This window comes from Notolabrus celidotus, chromosome 3 (genome assembly GCF_009762535.1).
Source record: "Notolabrus celidotus isolate fNotCel1 chromosome 3, fNotCel1.pri, whole genome shotgun sequence".
NCBI lineage: Eukaryota > Metazoa > Chordata > Actinopteri > Labriformes > Labridae > Notolabrus > Notolabrus celidotus.
In genome coordinates this window covers 24,611,182-24,636,054 of record NC_048274.1, presented here as the reverse complement: position 1 = coordinate 24,636,054, position 24,873 = coordinate 24,611,182, and the positions used below count along the sequence as shown (strand labels likewise).

The 24,873-nt window shown below is 38.8% G+C and overlaps 1 protein-coding gene across 2 annotated transcripts in view; it reads left to right on the top strand.

Annotated features, from left to right (window-relative positions):
• The window catches only part of LOC117809300 (MAM domain-containing glycosylphosphatidylinositol anchor protein 1), a 241,093-nt gene extending 219,596 nt beyond the window's left edge, over positions 1 to 21,497 (top strand). The window contains exons 17-18 of one of the 2 annotated variants that reach the window (XM_034678869.1): positions 9,545 to 9,662; positions 20,474 to 21,497. In XM_034678869.1, coding sequence (XP_034534760.1) covers positions 9,545 to 9,662; positions 20,474 to 20,559 — 204 coding nt within the window. In that variant the 3' untranslated portion in view covers positions 20,560 to 21,497. The remainder of the gene's footprint in view (positions 1 to 9,544; positions 9,663 to 20,473) is intronic. The other variant, XM_034678880.1, reaches the window with a different exon arrangement.
• Positions 21,498 to 24,873: the final 3,376 nt, after the last annotated feature.

Sequence of the window (24,873 nt, the reverse complement as noted above, 5' to 3'; positions counted from 1 at the left end):
GAATTACAAAGTCATATTTTTGCCATGTGACAAATAGTTTAAAAGTATTTTGGGGAAGATCTGTAAGCTCATTTTCATTATAACAAATGACTAAATATATTGTTTCAAATCGTGGAATTATCTCTGACAGATTAAAATTCTTCATTAAATGAAATAGTTACACAAGTTTATAAATTCTAAGCAAGAAGTTGGTAGAAAATAGAGTCAAGTGGATAGATTGCGATTTTGGAAAACTGACATAAATGTGTCCTACAAGAATAACATTTTTTTTTTTAAAGTAACTTTTTAGATACCTTGTTTTGAACTAGCGAACTGATTCAACCGGACAATAAATATATGAGCCCCAGGGTTTTAACAGCTGTGGGCACTGGGGAGCAGTGGAAAAAGTTGTACTATATCATCAGTGAGAATCATTGAATCATGAATCATGAGTCATTGAAGGGGTTAAATTGTGCAGGTTAAGAGCCCAACACACACAAAAATCATTCTGAATTGTAACCTGTCTGAAGGTATCACCTCCTGCAGCTGGAAACAAAATAAATGATGATAGACACACATATGATGAAAGAGACACCGCCCACCCATGACAAACATAAGCCAATTTCACACATAATTTCACTGCATAATTGAAAATTTCACAAAACTGTCAAGGTGGGCTACGTGCTGGGCCAACTCACTTCGACACTTGTTGGACTTTTTTACTGCCAGCTCGAGCTCTTGGTGAGATCTTAATGTAACAAGTAATAATCCAGGACATTGAACATGGGTGAATGGGCGAGGTGATGACATCGTTGAGGTTAAACAGAGTTTAGTTGCTTTACCCTCCTTACTGCTCACCTCAGTTGCCAGTAGATGATTTGTCAGTCTTGTACTTGTGTTGCAGAAACATCTTTAGAAATTATGTTGTAATACAGTATGAAAACAGACGCAGTCACCATTATGGTAGACTCTTCCTCCCCTTTCTCCTGCATTCAATGCTGCCGCTCCTCTTCACCTAAACCAAACAGAGCGTATCAGGTGGTGAGAGCACGTTTGACACAGATAATCTCCCACCATGAGGTGAACAAGGCAGGTACTGAAAATATACCTGTCCTGAAAATATCAATAAAATGTCTAGATTTCACGTGTGAAACAGGCTGTTCAGTGCACATACCCATTCTGCAGGGAGAGGCACATACCAGCTGGAGATCACTGTCCTTTTGACATAGTGTCTCTGCAGTGCAAAAGCAGGCAGCTTAATTGGACAGGACGGTGTAACCAGATGGTAATGGAAAGAAATTATACAATGAAAAAATGACGGCAAGGAGGATTCTGTTTATGTGTTAGTGTGCTAAGTCGTAAGTGATTTAATGATACACAAAGAGGGTGGGTAAACTTGATGAAACAAGGCATGTGAATGTGCATATGTATCATGAGTATAGCACTTAATGTATTTTAAATATTCATCCCCATTTTTATCATGACTCAGGAGAAGGTGTGCTAGGCAGAATGGATGAATGAGGAAGAATACGTGCAAGAGAAGGGTCGTCTCCCTGGCAACTGAAGGTTGCCTCATATATGACTATTTTTCTTTTTTCTCCCTTTTTCCTCGAGTGGTCGTTCTTATTTGTGTGTGTACATACTTTATCTACAGTGCTGAGTTTCCACTCCATCATGTGGCACTATGAGTGTGTGTTTTTTCTTCTGCCCTTACTTCTCTCTCACATTCGTGCATGTATTCTGTCTAATCCATCACATGTTTGTGTGTGTGTGTCCTTGCCTGGGTATGTCCTGGAACTTTCTCCACTGCTTTATATAATGTTGTGGTGTTCAATCATGTTCCACCAAGGTCCAAAAGGCGTTTTTCATGGCAGATATTTTGTTACTGTCATAGCAGGAAAAGCACAGGTGTAATTTGTAATATGAGTGAAATTGTTTTTGTTCTACTAGTTCAAAACGTGAAGACACTTAGTTGGACAAAGCCCTCATCAATGCACTTTTTATCACCTTTCCAAGTTCTTAGAGATCTTTGTATTCAATGGTTTGTTTTTACCTTGAAAATTCAGTTAAAATCTTTCAAATTCTGCTTGAATAACTTACACGAACATTTCTTCTGCCGTCCTTCAAATTAACAACACAGTTTTTGTACTGAACCAATAACTCGAACAGATTTTCAAGTTCCTCAACCTGTTAAACATATACACACTGTCACACATATCTGCTGATAATAGAGTTATTAAATAATGTAGACAGCATGCGACCTTGATCCCAACACTAGCCAGAGGAGGTGAGCTGATAAACACATTTTTTTACTTTCTCCCTTTCTCTACCTTCGCCACCTTTCTCTCTACTTTCTGTTATGTATTGAGCTCCCCAAGGGCCTGATGAAATGAGATAAGAAGGGAGAAGACCATTTCTCTCCCCTTGCTCCATACCTGTCCGTCTCTCATGACTTTCTCCCTCGGCGCACCCCCCCAGAGTCTTCTCCCAGCCCTCACTGCTGCCTCTCTTGCCGCCACCTTCTGTTACTGCTGTTGCTGCTCTTCCTCTAGCTGCCTTTTCTTTCCCCTTATTCTCTCTCTGTCTCACACTCTCTAGCTCCTCTGTGTCTCTCGGGAGTGCCTGTTTCCCAACAATCAATAATAATGATTGAGCTGTCTGCTGTTGACAAAGGGAATTACCTGACACAATTGCTGTTGTTGTGTTCTGCTGTTTAGCTTCTTTTCTACAAGTTGAAATTGTGAAGAATGACTCTATTGAGCTTATTTTGCCAATTTCTATGGCTCACTGCAGCTAAAACTCTCCATGCCGGTGTTGTTTGTAAAGGAGATGACTGGTAAAGATGAGCAAGGCTTTTGTGTGTGTTTTCGATGCTGGGAGCCAAAGGACTGGGTTAGGCATTGCTGTGTATTCACAAGTAACTGATGCAAGGATTGGCAGCCCTTGGCAACTAAATGGTATCCAAACTCTGTCCATTTTTGTCGCTTATTTAGTTGAAATTTGGTTGGAGTAAGGGAGAATGTTGCATGAGGATTGCTCATAAGTTTTTCATCTCAATATTGGGCCTCCACTGCACATGCATTAGCTTTGTCTCATAAGAATAAGATGTGTGTGATGTTGGACTACTGAATTCACTCCAAACAATAATTGAACTCAGCCATAACATACAGTTTTAGAGCCTTGTTAAGTTTCCTTTTAAATGAACAAGAGCCAATTCTTTGAAGCATTTCAAACGGTGATTTGTTAACACCCATGTTGGCTTTCCAATAGACTCCCCATGACTTGTTGTTGCTGCCGCTGTTGTGTTGTCACATTTGTTGCCACATAATTTACTTTAATTGCCACAAGGATGTGAATCAACACCAGCTTATGCACATGCAAGTGCGTGTGTCCTTGTGCAGGATATAGATAAAACAAGAACTTACTGGATAAAATATTGCACCATGGCTCTAATAGTGCTCTAAATCTCCGCAGGGTGTATTTAATCTCTAGGAGTCACTGAAGTGCCACACTCCTCTTCTAAATCATAGAACTGCACAGTATTACATTACAAACAAATGAAGTTAAACCAGGACTCCTTTGATTTAGTATAGTAATTCTTAAAGTTGGAGGACTAAAGTGAAACAAAGAGAGAAAAAATGTCAAAATCAATGAAGAAGCATATATCAACAACAGAGATATCCTGAGGTCAAGCTAAAGAAACATTAACACTACACTCACTTTTTTGCTCTACTCCACTGTGCCTATTGATCGTTCCTTCCTGCCTTGTAAACAGCCATGTCTTTGTAATTCTATGGCTGGAGCTGATACCTCAGGCTTCTGTTAAAATAATGTAGTCTCCAAACCCTTCTTCATCACCACAGAAGTCGAAATACAACTTATTTTTCATGATGAGACGTGCTTCCTTTGAATAGCAAAGAAACTCGAACGTGTGCAGTGGATGTGGTGGAGTGCCCCTTTCAGCACCAGTTTCACAGAACATCTCAGGAGCCCTGCCAGAAATAAGTGGGGGGGGCACGTCATAAGTGTTGATCCAAACTTCACCACTGTTATTGTGAAGAATTGTTATAAAGATAATTGAGAAAAGTTTGCAGACGAAGCACTGAATATTACACCTTGACAACACTTTTTGTCTTTTTAACAATGCGAAGAGTATCAACGTTTCAACAAACAGTACGAACAAATGAGTGAATAGGGAACATACTGGAAATCAGAGCTCCGTAGAACTATTTTTTGATGTGTTTTTCATCCCTTTACGTGTCACTCTTCAGGTCACACTGGTATTCTGTCCAACAGTGCTTCCTATGAAGATGTGCTACTATTCACTGCATGTGTTGAGCCAGAATCCTGGGTGCTTGTCACCACTGGAACCATTATTTGAATTAGGATGGTGGTTTATTTAGAAACACTTCTTCTGAAATCTGAATTTGTAATAGAGTATAAAAAAAGTAGTGATGTGATTTATAGTGATTCTGTACTCCAAGCATTATTTAGCATGGAATATTGATCTATTGATATACCCTTCTCCTGAAATCTTAAATAAAGGTTTAATATTAAAGACAAAAAAACATTCATCAATAGCACAAAGTGACTGTCTCAGCGATGGTAGCATTTTTCAACGAAGCAGCAAAACTCAACAGAACACCGGTGTCAAGATACAAATGTCTTCCACCCCTTGCCGCTCCCTTGCATTGATCTTTCCTGAACATCTCACTGTTCGGATAAAGTCCGTGTGAAAATTTCAACTGTTTTCATTCACACATACAGCTCACCAGGAGTATTTCATTTGAGTAGAGCTTTAGTCTCAATGTCTCTCTTTTCAGATCTTTCTCAGAGTGACTGAATAAATTGTAAGAATTATGTCAATTTTCAGTATTACGTTAATATCTCATCTCAAAGGCCTGATTTCAAGGTTTGGTAATGGCAATATCAATGTATCACCAGTGCATAAAGAGTACATATGAATACAGGTTAGATGTCACATATAGCGCCTTATCTATGTCAGTCATGACAAACTTGCTATTTGAGTATAGTTGTGGTTATTGTAGCAGCCTTTGCATTAAACCCCCATTCTTTCCAATTAAATAACCAACTTAAATCTTCAATAAAGTGTAACAGCAAATACCAAGTTATATCATCTCATATTTCCACTGTGGACAAACCTCATATAATTGTATAAATCAGATGAATGCCCACTGCTTAGGCTGTTTGAGGTTAGTTCCACAATGGCTGCATATTGACGCTTGTTTCATTTCTGCTTCATGTCGAGAGCACGTCCATGGAGAACGCAAACTCTCTTGTCCTGTGCACAGCTCGCTGACTGCATACACCGAAGGCCTTTGAGGTGTTGCCACTCGTCTCTGCATTTCCCTTCTCTCTGTGCTCTGTCCAACAAAAGTAATGATGTCTTTGAGAACAGCTTCCCTTACTGCCACTCTGAAAGAGCTGTAGTCCTGCAGATTGCATGCATGAGGACAAGGCTTTTATTTAAATAGTGGTACAGCCAACCAATATCGAAGCATCAGAATTTAAATAGCTCACTGTTTGCTAGCCATGATTAATGTCTGCAGATTCAGGTTCTCAAAACACAAAATATGAACTGGCACAGTGGTGCTTCTCTGCTCTTGATTTGGTTTATCACTTTTTAAGAGGAAAATAACAGTTAGTTTAAGCTGCCAAAACACAGTGAAAAAGGGACTCCACTGTTATACTCTCAGTCAGTAAATCTGCTGCAATGTCTGTTGCATAATAATAAAATAATCAGATTCAACAGGGTTTCAAGCTACTTGTTTATTCAGACAAACTTACAGAGCTGAAAAAAACATGAACACGTTAAGTCAATGGATTTTGAAAAAGAAGAGGTAACATGTTGTAGTAGATTATTTGTGTCCCCACTCACTCCTCCGTGGTTTACCCAGAGGCCATCTGTGTTCCTTGCAGTGTTTGGTTCCTGGGGGGCTTGTTGGAAACCAGGCCAACCCACATTTGTGTGCTTCACACTGCACCGAATCTCTTCTGCACTGGTATTTCAAAGCTGTCTCTGTACATCTCTCTATCTCTCTCTCTCTCTCTTTCTCTCTCTCTCTCTCTCTCTCTATCTCTCTCTCTCTCATCTCTCTCTCTCTCTCTCTCGTCTCTCTCTCTCTCTCACACACACACACACACACACACACACACACACACACACACACACACACACACACACACACACACACACACACACACACACACACACTGCCTCTCCCTCTCTCTCTCTCTCACTGCTGTGTCCCCTCCGGTATGTGGACAGCACATCAATGGGAACATTAAAGGTTACAAGGCTCGACAAAACGACACATTCACAACTCCAACCTGACACTTTATTGTACAGCCTTTGATCCTGTAGACACACACACACACACACACACACACACACACACACAACACACACAACACACCACATACACACAGACACACCACATACACACACACACCACACACATGCACACACCCACACCCACACCTACACACACACACCCACACACACTCCTGAGCTGTCTTTCTCACTCAGGTTTTCCACACCCACTCTCTTTGTCACATGCTTTTCAGTGTTATGACAAAAACAAACGCCATTACCTACATACCCCAACACGGCCTTTACGTTGGGATGGACGTTAAGTGATGCATCCCCTGGAGGACATCATTCAGAGTTAGAAGTTACCCCAGAGAAGAAGGCTAAAAAAATTCTGGCTGCATGGCAATATTGGAGGAGGTATGGAGTATTTATTAGTTAAGAAAGAGTAGAAATATCGCTCCCTTTTGGTTACATTTGTACATTAAAGTACACCTGATAATAAACTGTGGTTAAAGTCAAACATGAAAACGTTCCAAAACTTTATGTCAAGCAACCTTGACACTCCCAAGGTTGCAAAGATCGGACAAAAACTGAGAAATATGTCACTTTATCAAGGAGTCCAGAAGTGATGTTAGTGTGAGTGTGAGGCACTTGTGGCACTGACCACACACCTCTGCTGTCAGTGAAAGGGCACAGGCCTCTCTGGAAAAATAAACACAATAAACACAAATGTGATCATATTCAGCATGCATTGCTTTGTGTGTGGCTGTTCTGTTTGATATCTTTGAGGAGATGATTGCTCTGGATGTGTTGGTATTCAGCCTAAAGTAGATGCTTACTTGTGCAGTGCTTCTGTCTATTAGTGTGTCAAGGCCAGAGTTGAGTGTCTGAACTCCGTTCCACCCCAATTATTCTTCTGATCGCCTCTAATTACACAACAGTGTGTATTTCATTTGACTTGTCCAAATTAGACATGCGTTCAGGTGAACAGCTGTACCCATGTGAGGCTCCAGTATTCAGTTTATGCATGCATGTGTGTATGCCATTGGCTACAAGGATCCCGAAGTGTGCTGGGCTGCTTGTATTAGCGATGCAAATTTACACGTAAAAGAAAAAGAGAATACATTAATAAAGTATGTGAGAAATGCACAGTGAAGAAAAAGCACAAAAGCACTTCTAAATTAGATGACCACAGCCTTTTGACCAATTAGACCCTTTCCTCTGCATCCCCTGATTTACTGTCACTGCTACCCTCCTCACAGGAAATCAAATAATCCTTTTGCACAAACGAGCCAGGCTGCTATACCTATCCAGCCCAGGCTGCTGCACTTCTTTTCTTTCCCTATTCATGCCGCCCAATCAGTTTCAAGGTTTCTCCTAATTGTTTTATTTATTCATTCAAAAGAAGATCTCTCGCTCTGAGACTAAATTAGAAAGCAAGTAGAAAAGAGGTGGATCCGCTCTTGTGTTTCCCTCCCCCTCAATGAATTAACTGAATGAGGCTCTTTTTTTAGAGGAGACAGATTATTTCAGATATATATACATGTTATTTCTTGCAAGTTTTCAGGGCCATTGAACTCATAGCCTGCAGTGTGTGCTGGTAGAGGTCACACTGGCAGCAGTTTACTGAACCAAAGAAAAAAAGTTCAGTGTTTTTCAAGACAGAGTAACAGTGGCTCAGCCAGAGGCTGTTCAAAGTACTTGAATGACATTTAAAGAATTATCCATTTCCAGCATCTTTCTCCATTCACCTTTAACTTGACTTTTCATGATTACACTGCTGAGTAGAACTGCTGAAATTACTCCCATGCACATGTTGATCCTTCTCAACAGCAGTGAATAGGTTATTGGTATCTGCCCCATGAATTTCTGTTTGATACTTCAAGCTGACAAGGCTGTAAGGAGCTATCAGCTCCTCGCTTGCAGATTAAAACTCAGGTAATGGAATGCTGCAGCAGTGAGATATGGTTACGCCGGTGTTTGCTCTGCCATTCTCCACCTTTCATTTACTCTGAACATACGTGGGGTGAGGTCGGGTTGTTCTCCATGGTGGTGTCAGGACGGGGTTAATAGAACTCACTCTCAGTGCAGTTTGATACAATTACACACAAATTGACAGCAGGTCTGTTCTGTTTGGGTTAAACACTCTGTTAATACTCTCCCACTGCAGCTTGGTGTTAACAGATGGAGTTTTAAAGTGAGGCCAGTCATGCATATTTGAACCCCTCCATGCACGCACCTGCTCACTCTCTTGTTATATATGTATGTGCTATTTACACAGAATGGAGGCTGTTATTCCATCCGTACAACCTTCATGCACCTGTTCTTTCTGTATTGGAATAAATTGAGGGTCCAAGTGCCTTGCTCAAGGGCTAAGTGGCAAATCAAATAAAAAATCTTCATATACACAGTACATGGAGTCAGCCCATTTATTTGAGTCTGATGTACATTTCTGTAGAAACTTCTCAACAGATCAAATAAGCAATTATTGCTGTAGCAATGAAGTTCCCTCTGACATGATTACACAGACAGAAACTTGGCTGTCTTATTTAAATTTAAACATTAAAATGCACCAAAGTCTAGATTCAAAGCTGGTAAATACAGCCATCAGAGTTGCTTTCTTGTTATTTTCCAGCATTAAAGTTTCCCCTTTTTGAGGGCTTTTTCTCTCACTCAGATATTCCAGACTGAATCACTTGGTTTTTGATTAGTTGGGTGCCTCGGTACGCCACAGTAATTAGGCTGTCAATCAAAACCAGATGGCTGGTGGCTATCGCCTGGAAAGTGTTCAGATGAGGCTCCTGTTTAGTTTTGTGCTTGTGGGTCCACAAGTGATTACAGGATAAGAATGCAACTTCTGAATATTTTATACTGCAGGTTATTACTACCTGCATGTTGTTATCAGTGCTGTTTGTTTGATTAATGTTTTAACATAATTAATTATCTAACTCAGTGATATTTAAATGATTCATTAGGCCAGTTTAATATCTGGTCTGTCCATAGTTTTCTGTCTGTTATGAAGAGAAAAAGTACAATACTCACACATTAATGTAAAATAATTTAGAATATAACATCTTTTGCATTATTTATAGCGGGAATTTCACGTTGGATAATAACCTCTGAGTTATTGTTTGAGTCAAGATTTTTTGCCTGCAGAGAAATTACTGAGTTTTAATCCATATTGTATTTATTCTATTTACCAAACACCTGTTCCTTTTGTCTCCTCAACAGATTGTGTTCGAAGGAATTCGAGGTCCAAGCTTCGAGGGGGACATCGCCATTGACGACGTGTCCATCACCATAGGGAAGTGCAAGCAGGAGAACACTGTAGCCAGCGCAGGTAAGACAGGTAAGATAGACTTTTCCATAGCAGAGAGAAAAAGAGACACAAAGAGGAATCTGTGATTAACAGTAATGTCCTCTTTGTGTTTGTGCCATAGACTGTATGTTAAAATAGACACCACAAGTGTTCAGGGACTGTGATGCCAAAATATTTGGAGCTCCCTGTGCTGACTGGCTGCAGTATAGGTCATGAACCCTTTCTCCTCCATTATAACAGATGGGACATGGGTCAAATTATATAATTAAAACACTACTTAAATACTGTTTTCAAATACAATTACTGTCATTTTAGTAAGTTCCATAGACTGTATAAATAATGGACGTAGTATCCGTGATGTCACCCATTGTAGCGTAAAGAGGCGGGCTTTGAGCCTCCTCGCCAACAGCAACAGTGTTCCCGCCTGTCAATGAAGTTAGCTTAGCCTCTCATTGGAAGACTCGTAATTTCAATATCTTCGAAATTGCTGCGTTAGAAAAAAATTCACCCCCCGTATAGTGTGTGCCGATCGAGAAATGAGCTATCCAGACTACACTCGTCTTTTGTACCAGGCTGTTAATATGTTTATTTCTACTATAAAGATTGGCTATTTTGAAATTGCCGTTTATGTGGTTTCCGGTACCTCCGGAGCCAGCCTCAATCGGATCCTTGACAAACTGCAGTTTTTAGCACTTCCGCATTGGACTCATATTTTTAGACCGGAGGTTGCTGCTTGGTAAGTTCCTGTCATGCTGATTAATCCCTAAGTGTTCATTTTTCTGACAAGCATAGTTTTAATTAACCATTTGATGTTGGATAGATGATTGATTGACAGCTCTGTTGACAAATGCGGCTCCTGCAGCTTTCCAAAATTACACAAGAATCTGTTCCTCTGTGGTCTGCACCAACCTGATGATCTTTGATGCTTTGGTTATCAGAAGGGGTGTGACGTCCGCTCCAACAGCCAGATCACTTCTATGCTCGCCTTGGCTCCACCAGTGTAACATGTTGTAACACGCCCATTTTGGCTGTGTTTTGGTTTTACATCTCACAATGGAAGGAGCTAAAAGGTGTGGTGTCCATATTAATATACAGTCAATGGTTTGTGCAAGCACATTCGGAGAACCAAAATAAAGAGAATATGATGATTCACAAAGGTCCAGAATTGTTGATAGCTATTACAGACATAAAAGCACCTGCTAAGGATCTGAAACAGAGCTCAATTAAACTGAATTGGTTTCATACAAAAAAAAACAACAACTGAGCAGCAGAAAAAAAAGGTTAGTACAGTGCAGACAGGAATGTTGAAAGAAAGGAAAAAAGAGAACAGTACATCTTCCTTCTTGTTCTGGAGGTGTGACAAATGTGGCTTAAAGAGAAATTATGTCAAAGCTTTGGGTGGACAAGTGGACAGGACACTAAAGTGCAGGCGATTTGGTAGCATCATCATATGCACTCCTTCCTCTGTTTCAATTGTTCTATTTACCTCACATACCCTGTCTATTCTTTATTTTTATCCTTTAAGTTTCCACATCAGATCCCTGCTGCCACCCCCTCACCTTCCTTCATTATCTCCTGTCTCTGTTCCTCTTACCTTCCGCTCCCTATTAGCCATCTACACTTTGTTATCTGTATATCTCTGCGCACTGTCCTTCAAAAGCTCTTGTTATTTACCTTTAAGTGAGAACGAAAGAACGAATAGGAAAAAGTGTTTAATTATATGAATTTGGAGAAAAATAAAAAGTTTAAAGAGAATAAACAAAACAGGGATATCTATGCAGCAAAAGAGACACATGGGAAACTGAGCTGTGATGAGGCATCAGTTAACCAGGAGAGCTGCTTTTACTTCATACGTCAACCATGATTTCGCCACACTACTCATGCTGACATGTTGGATGAGTGAAACTAAGCTATCTGCTCATAAATGCCAGACTACTTCTCTGCGCCTAAAAACTACCATTTGTGATAATGCACTTTGACTCCAGTCTGACCCAGCCAGAAAAACAATTGAGTTACAAAGAATGAGTGCATGTCCATGTGAGTGCGCTGGAGAAATAGCCTGAAGAGTTGGCTGTGGAGAGGAGACGGACAAAGAGAAAAGGTCAAAGACTGAGAGTGACTGAAGGTATGTGTGGGTTTGAGTGAAAAAGAGTCTGAGTGGGAAGAAGATAGAGAAAAGAATCAGGTCTAAAAACCACAAGAAGAAAGAGAATTTGATACTAAAACCTGCCAGCAGTTAAACTGCACTAAGAACTGCCCTCTGCCAGCCAAGCGATGTCTACAAAAATACACACACGCATAAAAACACACACAAATATAGCTGACCGAAACACTATATTTATAGGTAGGAATCACTGGGGTGACTCATGATACAATACAATACAATACAATACAAAATGATACGATACGAAAAAATACGATACAATAAAATACAAAACGATACAATACAATACAATACCATACAATACAAAATGATACGATACAATACAATACAATACAATACAATACAATACAATACAATACAAAATGATACGATACAAGACAATACAATACGATATGATGCGATACAATACAATAAAATACAAAACAAAACAATACGATACAATACAATACAAAATGATACAATACAATACAATACAAAATGATACAATACAATACAATACAATACAATACAAAATGATACGATGCGATACAATACAATACAAAATGATACAATGCAATACAATACAATACAAAATGATACGATACAATACAATACAATACAAAATGATACGATACAATACAAAACAATACAATACAATACAATAAAATACAAAATGATATAATACAAAACAATACAGTACAATAAAATACAAAACGATACAATACAATACAATGCAATACAATACAAAATGATATGATACAATACAATACAATATGATACGATACAATGAGATACGATACAATGAGATACGATACAATGAGATACGATACAATACAATAAAATACAAAATGATACAATACAATACAATATGATACGATGCGATAGGATATGAGACGATACCATACGATACCAGACAACACAATACAATACAATACAATATGAGACGATACGATGCGATACGATACCATAAAATACAAAACAAAACGATACGACACAATACAATACAATACAATACAAAATGATACGATACAATACAATACAATACAATGAAATACAAAACGATACAATACAATACAATACAATACAATACAAAATGATACGATACAATACAATACAATATAATAAAATAAAATACAAAACAAAACGATACAATACAATACAATATAAATTGATACAATACAATACAATACAAAGTGATACGATACAATACAATACATTAAAATACAAAACAAAACGATACGATACAATGCAATACAATACAATACAATACAATACAAAATGATATGATGCGATACGATACAATAAAATACAAAACGAAACGATACAATACAATACAATATGATACGATACAATACAATACAATACAATAAAATACAAAATAATACAATACAATAGAATAAATAATGGGTCTCTGAACTGCTCTGCTAATAACTTGTACTCAAAGCTCACGTTGGAAACTTTTGGTTCGTACCAATTTTGGTGCTGCCTATGGACAAATTGATTCTTCTTCTCTCTTTGCTGATAATATCCTGCATATGTACGTTTTGTTTACTGACAACTTAGACATTTGACCTCCTCTAAATGTTTGTGGTGGAAAAAGTTATTTCTCCAGCATGTTGTCAGTGACTGGTCTGACACCTGCACCCCCCTAACAGTCAGACATCAAAAATTACCTGATAACATTTTCAGTCTTATTGCTAATGGTCTTGTTTTTCTTTTTCTAGCTCCTAAAGAAGCAGCACTGTCAATTTCCGTCTGTTTCATAACCAGCTAAAAAAAACTCCACACAGGGGGTTTAATGTTGTTTTTGGCTTTTACCATTATGTAGTAGAATTACTTCTACTGAGAAGTATTATTATTATTGTTGAAAACAAAAGCATGGCGCAGCCAAAAGTGTTTATGTTTAGCAGCTAACTTTATCATCAGTATAGCATACAGCACCCTCTATTTTTAGAACCTTACTTTAAAAAATACTTTGGTGTGGAAAAAATAGAAAGGATCTCAGGTAGAGCAACCCACATCTATAAAGAACAAAATGCAAAAAAGTGTTGTGTGTTGAGGATTTTAGTGTAACAAGCTAGATTTTATGCAGCAACATGTGGTGAGAACCTTCATGGTGTTGTTCACTTTTTGGGACAGGCTGCAAAGAAAACATTAGAGCTGCGGAAACAACACAAAACAGCCAAAACGAAAAGGTGAATTATTGAAACCTTGCTTTTACCTCTTCAAAACCCCAGTGTAAGAAGTGTGTGTGTGTGTGTGTGTGTGTGTGTGTGTGTGTGTGTGTGTGTGTGTGTGTGTGTGTGTGTGTGTGTGTGTGTGTGTGTGTATTTGTTAGCGATCTAGCACATATGTGCATGTAAAGGCACTGGCGGATAGAGTGAATAATGGATTAGGGTGTAAACAGGAAGAAGAAAGCTCTTGAGCTCTCTGAGTGTGCGCGTCTGTGCGTGTGTGTCCTGCAGGTTTGTGCAGGCAGAGACACACAGTGAAGACAGATGGGTAATTATCAGGCATGCGACTAAAGAGTCTCTGCCACTGTGAGAAACACAAATGTCTCTGTCTGGGGTACAAAGTTTGCCACCGTGGAGTTGATGAGGAAAAGTGAGGATTAGAGGAGGATTAAACTAAATCATGTTTACCAGGTATGATGTCATCAAAAGGTTCATTTAGTGGAAAATGCAAACTCAGTTCAAACTTTCCACCATTTATGCTTAACTCAAGATTCAAAGGCTAACAAAGTTGAAAGGGGTCTAGCAATCTGAAAACATGCAAACACACACGCACGCTTCTTGTTAGATTTTTAAAGCTGTGTGTACGTTGGGGCCCAATTTTACAATCCATAATCATAGTCAGTCTTGGCAAATGTGCAAGAGCCTCATTTTCAGCACATACAGTATATGGCTGCAGAAGTGCCTTACAACATCTGTTGCTGTGCTATATCCAGATTTTTGCCTGATCCAACACGTTGCACCTTTCCGTGACATTAGCGGCGAATACAAAGTGCCATTTCATCCATTAAACAACAGCGGAATGGCACAGCTGTGGTGCTATTTATAGCAGCCATGCAACTAATTCATAACAAGTGTCTGTAAACTGTGGTTGAGGTGATATATCACTCTGTATTATTGCACGTCACAGGCATAATTAATTAGTAAATCATTGACCTCATGATGGAGCGGACCTGACAAAGAAGGTATCAATTAGGGAAAATGAAACCATCATAAACAGGAACATGGAGACTCAAATACAACAAAAAAATTATAAATCACCCAAAATATAATTTAGTTGAAGGTCATGAGTCTTCCTTTATTTTTATCATTGAATGAGACTAATTGCATGATCCACAGATATCTGTAGTTAACTGTATTCACCTTTGTTGTAGGTCTGCCTACACACTTTAATAGTTGCAGTCTTCTTATACTTCCATGATGTAATGGCATTAAAATGAAATATTAAACTCATATAGCTTTCTATACTTTACACATATAATGACAATGCCTGATACCTTACAGAGTTACTCTATTACTTTTGCCAGGAAACAATATATTTGATATTTTGATAGATGAATAGAGAGAGACAAATAGGTTGAGGCAGACATGCATGCATAGTGAGGTTGTGTTTTTGAATGCGCAAGTACAAACAGCACATAACATCAATGGCAGCTTTGATCAGGAATCTGTCATGTCCTTGTGTGAACGTGTGTTTGTATGTGTGTGTGTGTGTGTGTGTGTGTGTGTGTGTGTGTGTGTGTGTGTATGTGCGTGTGTGTGTGTGTGTTTCCTCCAATGAGACTGTGGTGAATCTCATAGGAAGTGGAAGGAGTGTGAGGTGAGCCTAGCAGAATTACACAGTTGACACACATGCACCTGTGACACACATGCACATATGAGCACACACACAACCACCATAGTCACACACAGGCACATACTCGTGCATATTACTGAAAGTACTTTTAAAATGCAAACTTTTAATGACACTCACAGGGGGTGCAAATAGGGTAATAAAAAATGCACACATCTGACGCCTGTAGTATCTACATTCACATAGTAACGTGCACACACATTTACTTCAGGTTAATTATGTGGACTCACAGGGGACTCTTACCCACGGTCCTCTGCAAATGAAGGATGATTACTTTTGACATGTTTGGTGTAGCTTTGCCAGCTTAAATCACAGAGGTGCTGGAAGGTAAGCTTGTCTCTAACTGTACGTCTAACGCCTCGTTTTCATGTATGTATGTGTACAGAGGCAAGTCAACAAGAAGTCTAGTCATTCATTTTGGAATGTGCCTGCAAAACACCTCTTCTCTTCTCTGTCCTCTTCTGTCTGAAATCTGCCTGGAATAAGTTCAAAATATTCATGAATGGATTTCAGAGAGATTTTATGACTTTGTGCTAGCTTAGCTAGCAGGCTGCTAACTAGCTAACAGACTGGTTTCTTCAATATAGCTTCCATGTTGATTATCAAGTGAGTTTGTGTGATTAAAAATAACTATCTCCTTGCATTGGACAATTTAAAGAGTTTGTGCCTCTCAGTTCTGTAACAGTACTTAACGGGATAAATGTTTGGACCAGTTTACAAAGACCCTTATTCAGGTTTACAATGTTAAGGACATCAACTGGTCATAGTTATTCGGGCAAATTTGTTGGCACACGAGTTATCAAAATTATATCTGAAATTGTGTCACTCAATGTAACTTGCACATGTATAGTCTCAAAGTAAAACAGCAGGATACACTGGCATTAATAGATGGTTCAGCAATGCTGAGGTCAGATTTCGCAATCTTTGTGCAATCTTGTTACAGTGATCAGTGAGTCAGAATAAGCGATCACAGAGCCATGAAAATGTGACTTAACCAAAAGACATGGCAAATCAACATGATGACGTTGGAAGGAGAAGGGGCTAGGCTAGACTACATTTGGAAATGCCAGCAGCAGTTAGACTGGACCAGGTTGCTGAAGTGTGTCTGTTGTTTCTTGCCAACATTTCTATTTTTCAGTCATGGTAGTACCTTGATGACACACCATCAAAAAAGCCATAAGCATTATGTTTGTTTACACTTGTGACTTTTTCACATGGAGAGCTCTCTGTGCTTTCATTGGTCATCCTCGTGAGGGGTCCAAGATGTGGCTTTGATTGTCTTTCCTTTAACACACTACACAGAATAAAACGATCAATTTTCAGCACAGACGGGTCCCTAAGTCATATGTCTCCTAGATCATGCTATAATGGTGTTTAAAACCTGCAGTTTGATTTTGGTAGAAGTGATTTTAAATTTCTGCCTCTGCTGTGACACTCGATGAGATACTACTTTTTTTAACAAGTTCCTCACTTAGGTGAAACTCGTGCTCACTTAGTAGTTGCTTCCAGATAAATAGATTACATGCTTTACAGCAGGGTTTTACCTTATTTTATCCATCAGCCGGGCTGGCTGGGCTAAAGTTTCCATCTAAATACTGGGTTTCTAACAGAAGGGGATGGAAATAGTTGATTTTGTCTTTTTCAACATTATCTTCGATCATTTGGATATGGGTTGTTAAACATATTTTGACTTTTTCGCTGGTGAGGCAAAAATAGCAGGATTAGAGGCTCAGATTTATGTCAGTGGATTAAAAATGCCTGTGCGCTGTCAGTAATATAAAATACAGTACAAAGAATCTCCCACAACATAAACATGAACACACAAAACATACTGTTGTGCATTTGCCCATAGTAATTCATTATCTCTCCGACCCTATTTAATTTCATGACCGAACAAAGAGATGCATGATGTATAGATCTGTATGGACCTGAATCAGAGACGATGGAGAGAAGGGGGCAGGGAGGAGGATGGGTAAAAAGTTAAGGCAGTAAAGGCCTCTAATGGACTGACATGTAGAACACAACGTTTACTTGAATCTGCTGACCTCAACTATGCTGTAGCAGTGTGTTTGTGTGTGTGTGTGTATGTTTGTGGGAGTTCTTTTCATAAACATTGATTTTCTGCCTCAAGGACAGATGCTTGATACAGAATTATATCGATCTTTGTAATACAATACCCACTTTTTTATTAACGAAACTCTGTGAGCAGCGTGTACGCATAATTTGTTGCTGCATTTTTGTAATGATGTGTATAAAAAGAGAGTTTATTGTAGATATACATATAAGAGGAGGGCATTTTTATGCACTGCTCCCATGCAAAACTATTAGATTTGACATAGTACAAAATAATTGGATGATATATTTGAAAGTGCAGGTTATAACTGTACATACAGATATAAACAATTACATGAAATGACATTAAAGATGTGTGGAATGCATTCTCTTGCACAGGTTTAATAGTCTGGAGAAAAGAAACTCAGAGAAACGATCCATCACATATTGGTGATGATGACATCAATTGTAACTTTCCTATTTAAATCCTACTGCTGTTATGACAAAGTGTGCAATCTCAATTTCTCTGTTACTCTTTCTTGTTTACCCATCCTATCCCCCCCACTCTCCACTGTTGAACATGGTTATTGTCCAAATGATGCCATTTGTTACACTGAAAGAAAAATAAAGCTATGCCACACACATAGGTACTAAACCCCAGGCTTTGAGATACTTCAGGTTAGATGTATAAATATATACATACAGGTATCTAATTACCCTTAATTCATGTTATGTCAATGTTAGTCTTTTGTTTGTTGAATGCAGAATACAAGAGACAAATACAGACATCAGATAGAACTACTGATCTGTTTCCTGTACAGCCTCAGGGGACTAAATTAAGTTTATTAAAGAAATAAGTGCTTTCAAGGCCACAGTGATGAGCTAGCATACTTTTAATCATAGGAAAGTGAAGACAGCTATGTTCACAATAAGTATTACCTCAAAGCAATCAATCAATCTTTTGAATATATTTGTTTATGAAGAGCTGCATCATAGCAAGAGATTTCCTTTGACACTCTCATTGCTGATGTACTTGAGTCCATGGTTTGGACCTTGGAGTCCTTAGTCCGCCTGCATGTGCATCCACATGCTGTTATGCTCAGCAACTGATTCTGCCAAGAAACCTTAAGAGGAGCCACAAAGAGGTATTCCAAGCAGGAGTAATGTAACATGTTCAAATTGTAAAGATCCATCGAGGAGGAGGCAGGGACAATGTCAAACTTCACCAGGTATCTGAAGATGCACCCAGAAAAGGGATGCTACAGTTAATTGGACTTCTACTATCAGCAAGCTGCATGCCAACAGAATAAGTCCAACACAGTTGCTTCCTTAAAATTCTGATTAATAGTGGCTTGGTTGCTGGCGTTTTTGAGTTAATTAGACACCTGCAGCAATTCCACCCCAGCAGAATGGATGAGTGGGTCTCTCCATTAAAAGAGACGTGGTGCACAATCTAATCTACAGACATGAAGACAGGATCAGTCAGAATCTAATGTTAATACTAGAAAGGCCAAGGTGGTCATTTTGACTGTTCTCACATTTATATGTTGTGTAAATTTGTTAAATTAAAGATTATGATGCTGACGATTCTTGATGTTTCCTAAAGTTATGTTTTTACGTATTTAAAATGTCAGTTATAAAAATTGCACAAAAGGCAACAATTATATGATTATTTTCACCTGCTTCAGCCACAGGTAGTCGCAATGACTGCCGCGATTAGATTCATACAATTTCGCGCAAGGCATATGCCTCTTGGTTGCTTGGCAACTATCATTGTAGTGTGTAAAGCAATTTGAAAAGTGTTGGATTGAAACTGAGAAAATAGACAACTCTATTTTGGCAATTATGGCAAAGAAAAGCACAAAGAGAGAGATGACTGCTGAGGAAGCCTGACAGTTGTTCCAGGAACTGGACAGTGCAGATCTATCTGAATAAGAAGCAGATACAAGTGACTCCCCAAGGAAAGTTCCATAAAAATATATTTATATTTTCAGAAATACATAGTATATCCTTAAACAATAAACATGTCATTCTCTATATTGGGTATTTATCATAACAGATAATACAATTTGGAATCTGGCAGTCAAAATGACCTCTCGTAGCCTTTCTAGTAGAAATGGAATTCTGGCCCTTCTAGTGTTAATGAATGAAACATGTTTCCTACACATCCAAAAGGTCCAACACAGTCAGTTCAGGTTCATACATGAATACTTTGAAGAACAAAAGTGGTCCTCTTTATAAATCCTTAGGTAATGGGGACTTGACTTGGACTCAACTTGGATTCTTCTCACAAGACTCAAACTGGAATATTGGGTTCTAAGACTCTACTCAGACTTGAGGTTTTGTGACTCGACTACCCCAGAGAACACGTTCATAAAAAAACAGGTTTTGGCTATATTCGTTATACAACTGCTAAAAATTCAATGTAAATCCATCATTAGCAAACACTAGGATACAGTGGCAACTTAATAAACTTCCGACAATTGACCTGGTAGAAACTTTGACCAGAACCAGACTGCTTGACTGGATGGGCGGAATAATAATAGACAGGTAGATATACACAAAGCAACACACAGACAAAAAAAAACAGACTTTTAGCAGGAATGCCAATAATAATATCAGCAAAAGCAGCCACAATAATACCAATAAGGGTGTGACGTATAAAAACTGCAACAGCTGTGGTCCAATGGATATCAGAAGTTGCCAATATGGTGTCTGTGAGTATTTTCACCTCATATCCTTAATTCATATCTGATCTGTTTTTGTGCATCTGTTTCCACAGTCCTGATTGGTGGCTCACGCTCGCTCCCATTGGCCAGCTGGCTGACCTTTGGCCTCTCCTGCTTCCTGTCATTACTCTACAGATGATGAGCACTCCCCACAGCACCACCTGTCTGTAGTGACAGACACTGCCCCAACTTGTGCTCTTTTACTTCTTTCTCTTCCCTTCTCCTCTTCCTTTCTGACACTCGCCTGTCTCCCTAACTGTCCGTCCTTTTCCACTCGTCTTTCTATCCGCCATGCATCCATTTCATCCTTCTCGCTGCGATACATTGTAACACAAAATCTCTGTCTTGTTCTCCTGCTCTGCTTTCTTTAAACATTTCCCCCCTTAGACTCTTAGCATAACCAGCTGATGCTCATGTTGAACTTAAGGTGAACATAATTAATGATCTGTAACTGTCAGACCTCATATTATCTCCTTTGTCACTCTATTAGAACAACTTTATCCATGTCTGTGTGTCACTTTGTCACCTTATCCTCACCGCTCTGTCATCAACCTTCTCCATCATTACATGCGCCCTCGTATGTATCTCCACCCCCACCTCCTTGACTCCTCCATCCTATTCCCCAGACACACCAAAGTGTCGGACACTCTACCAAAGATGACAAAGGACCTGAGGGAATAAAACGAGGAAACAGGGACTCCAGGAAGAATGTGAAACACATAGAAAAAAGAAGGAAGAAGTTCTTCTTTTAAAAGAGACTGTCTCCTTTCCAACCCAGCCTTTTGGGATCGGGGAAGCAGCTGAATGACAAAGAGACAGATGGAAAATAAACTTGATGAATGAATGAAAGAATAAACAAGTGAACAGCGAGGAAAGGACACGGAGGACTAAAAGAAGGGCGCTCCTGGTAGCCTCTCTGCTCAACCTCTGCTTGCCACAAGAGACAAACCTCAGTGCGGATTATACGTGTACATTTATCTCTATATATATTAAATATAACAAAGTTTAAACTAAAACACAACTAGGACAGTGGAGGACTTTACAAAGTGGAATTAAAGAAGCACAACGTTTATACAACCTCTGCTGTTCCTTTGGGTTTTATTCTACTTATTATGTGATGTTGCAATTTGTCAGACCTATTCAATGTTTTTGATATTTTTGCTTTTTTTGTTTTGTTTTGTTGATGGCGTTATGAGGGTCACAGGCAAAGGGTAATAAGGTATTATATTAACATTTATGACAGGACAAGAAGACGATATGAGATCTGGAACTTGAATTGAGCACGAGGAAGGAAAATGTGTGGACGGGTGACCCAAGCCGCTCAGAAAGAAACTTCACTAAGTTTTCTCTGCACATACTGAACACACAGAAACACCAACACACTCACTTACACACACTCAGTTGTCTTTGCTGACATCACAGACAGGCCCTCAGTTCACCTTCTGCCTCAAAATACATGTGTTGTCTGCAAATGACCCAGAAGAAAAAAGAAGAAAAACTACGGCTGATAGATGCAACTTTCACATTTCTGCTCTGTTATCATAACTTCCATTCAGAGGACATCCTGACTCACGTCTGGATTGATCAACCGCAGCAGAGTAGGTGGACATGTCTCTAAAGAACACATGGTGTGTTACAAGACGCAGAGAAGAGACTGTAATGAGGTCAGATGAATAATAAATGATAGAGCCCCTCTTTCTCCACACGTTGTTGAATGTCATGTATGAAATCTTCATACTTGTATGATCGAAAAGGTGGAGAAGACTTAAGGTATCTGGTGAGGGTGCAACGTGGATTGCATATCAGATTCTCTGTTTATTTAACGCTGAATGTCTGTAGTGTAAACAATTTTCATAATCACATAGATATGATTGTTAAAGTTAAGCAATACTCATATCTTTACATCATATACAGTAGGTACAGTTAAGCTGCTCAGTCAGCAGAAAATGTTGTCAAACTTCTCTCTTCATTTGTCAGTTTTGATTTATAAGTGTATCCATAATCAAATCCATGCGTAGCCATTAAAGCTGTAGCTCTTTTACTCATTCAGGAGGCAGTATGTTTGTATTTTGCTGCATCATGCTTCAGCTTATGTAAAAAAACAACGTCTCATTAACCACTCAACCTGCTCCAGTAACTGCTCTGCTTCTTTGCCATATTTGTAAAACGACTTTTTCGTACACTTTTCTCTGTCATGTCAGGTTGGTTTGATAATGACACATGTTATTAAGTTCTTTTTTTCTTTATGCTAAGGTCAGCACAAATTGTGTTATTGATTTTCCAATCATGAACATAACACACTGGAATTATGTGCCTGGTTGTTTCACCCAGTCTGGTGTAAGAGGTAATTTTCATGTGAAGTTGTTCTGATGTCTAATGTGTATGTGTAGGATCTCATACAGTATCATTTCAAGTTTTTCGTTCACACAGGTGTGTGAGGCATGTTGGAAAGATCAGTACCCCCCAAAGTATAATGTATTCTAACGACATTGAAGCTTTTTCAAAGCTATCTTAAGCAAACTGTTTCCTAGCCTTATCTCCATCATCATACATTCCCTTTACCATGGGTTTGAGCCTATATGAGGCAAATACATTTAAGAGCTGTTTCCTTCTGCAGTTATGTATTCCAAGGCTAACTTTATAACAACTCCCACTTGTCATATGCTTAAATGCACCTGTCATATAACCAACTGCAACATAGAAAAAGTGTCTGTCTACATCAGCAGTTTCCCAACTCCTACATTTTACATGGCTGTGGAAATCAGCCTCATGTGAATTTTCAGCTTCAGGTGTTCAGTGTCATGAACATTATTTTTTACTAAAGCAGCACAATGTAGTTCAGTTTGTACCCCTATAGTACCAAACACATTTTAGAAATATCTTTAAGCACTAGTGTGCATGGCATTTCATCATGCTGTCAAAGAATTTCTTATATTGCCTCATGTTTCAGCTGCAGTAGTAACCTGGGAGACACCACAATTGTAGTTATTGCATTTGGACGTGTGCAAATTGCAAAGCAGACAGAATACTGTGGAGTTCTTAAGATATGTTGTTGGTAACCTTTGTAATATGTCCCAGACTGACTCATAGACACAGTTTGGTTGTGTTCCTTTTATCACAACTCATAGCTCAAGTTGCATTATTCAACCCACCTGAGAACAGAGTAAGACGTGCTTATAATCCTACTGTTTGCTAGACCTCCTGTTAAAAATTGTTTTGGCTGATGAAGCAAAAAGGTGTCATTTTTTTTACCATTAAGTATAAATACAATATAGCAATATGGTTTTGAGAAGCAACTCATCTTCTCCTGTAGGATAAAGCAACATATTTTGCAATCAGCATTACAAACTGTCATCATTTCACTTGTAAAAATAGGATTCACTTGCATTACTATTCCAAAAACGTTTGTCAATCCAAGAATTCAAAACTTTTTAAAGACAAAGAAATCAAAACATTGTGCAGTGATGAAGATGTCCCTCCTACTTGACATCTTTTGGTAGCATACATCTTAAAACAGGCAGATTATCATGCAGAGCTTCAAGTAAACACAATGAGAATCTGTAGCACACCTGCAATATCAAGCACCAGGCATAATTAATATGATATGTGTGTAAAAGTTGGCTGAAGGTCAGCAGTGTCTTCTTTCGCCTCAACACTGTAAACCAAGAACACATCTCTCTCTTATTAAACTCAATACCTGCACATTCCTTCAGTTATGAATACAACAACATGATGACCTTATTGAGTGGCTTTTGGGAACCTGATCTTTTGATGGAGAAGATGGTGGCAAAATGGTATTACATCTTGCAATCTTTAGAAACCTCAATATTTTAGGTAGAGATTTCAAATCCAGCTTTCAAAAGATTTTATCAAGACTTAACAAAGAAGCTGCAACTACCTAAATGACTTTATGAAATGATCTCACCAGGTGGTGACAGTACAGGAAATTTGCTCAGTTTCTGGAGATCAGTCTTAAGTTAATGCAAACACCAGCGCTCAGTGTTGTCTTATTAAATGTTTGCAACAGTGTCATTTTCACTTTCAGTTTGCAGCCTTCTGATCATAGCTGCACATGTACATACACACACAGGCACACAGATTTCTGCCATCATACTGGAATGACAAACTGACTGTTAATCTCCTATCTACTGTATACTGTCTGCTCTGTCTTAAGTTAACTTATGAGAGTCAGTCTGGACCAACTCAGCCCCACTCTGAAGTGTAAAAGCTGCCCATACACTGAGCAACTGTGTGGCAATAGTTCCTTCTGGCAAAATCCCAAAGTTCACCACATATTCAAACTTAACTAAACTACAACTTTGTAAGAAATGAGAATAATCTGTCTGGGTGCTGGTAACACCCCTGGGTAATGCTTCCCTTATTTCTAAATAAATCATTGGGTTTTACAGATTTGGTTTACAGACCAAAAAGACATTTTCCAAAAAATGCTGTG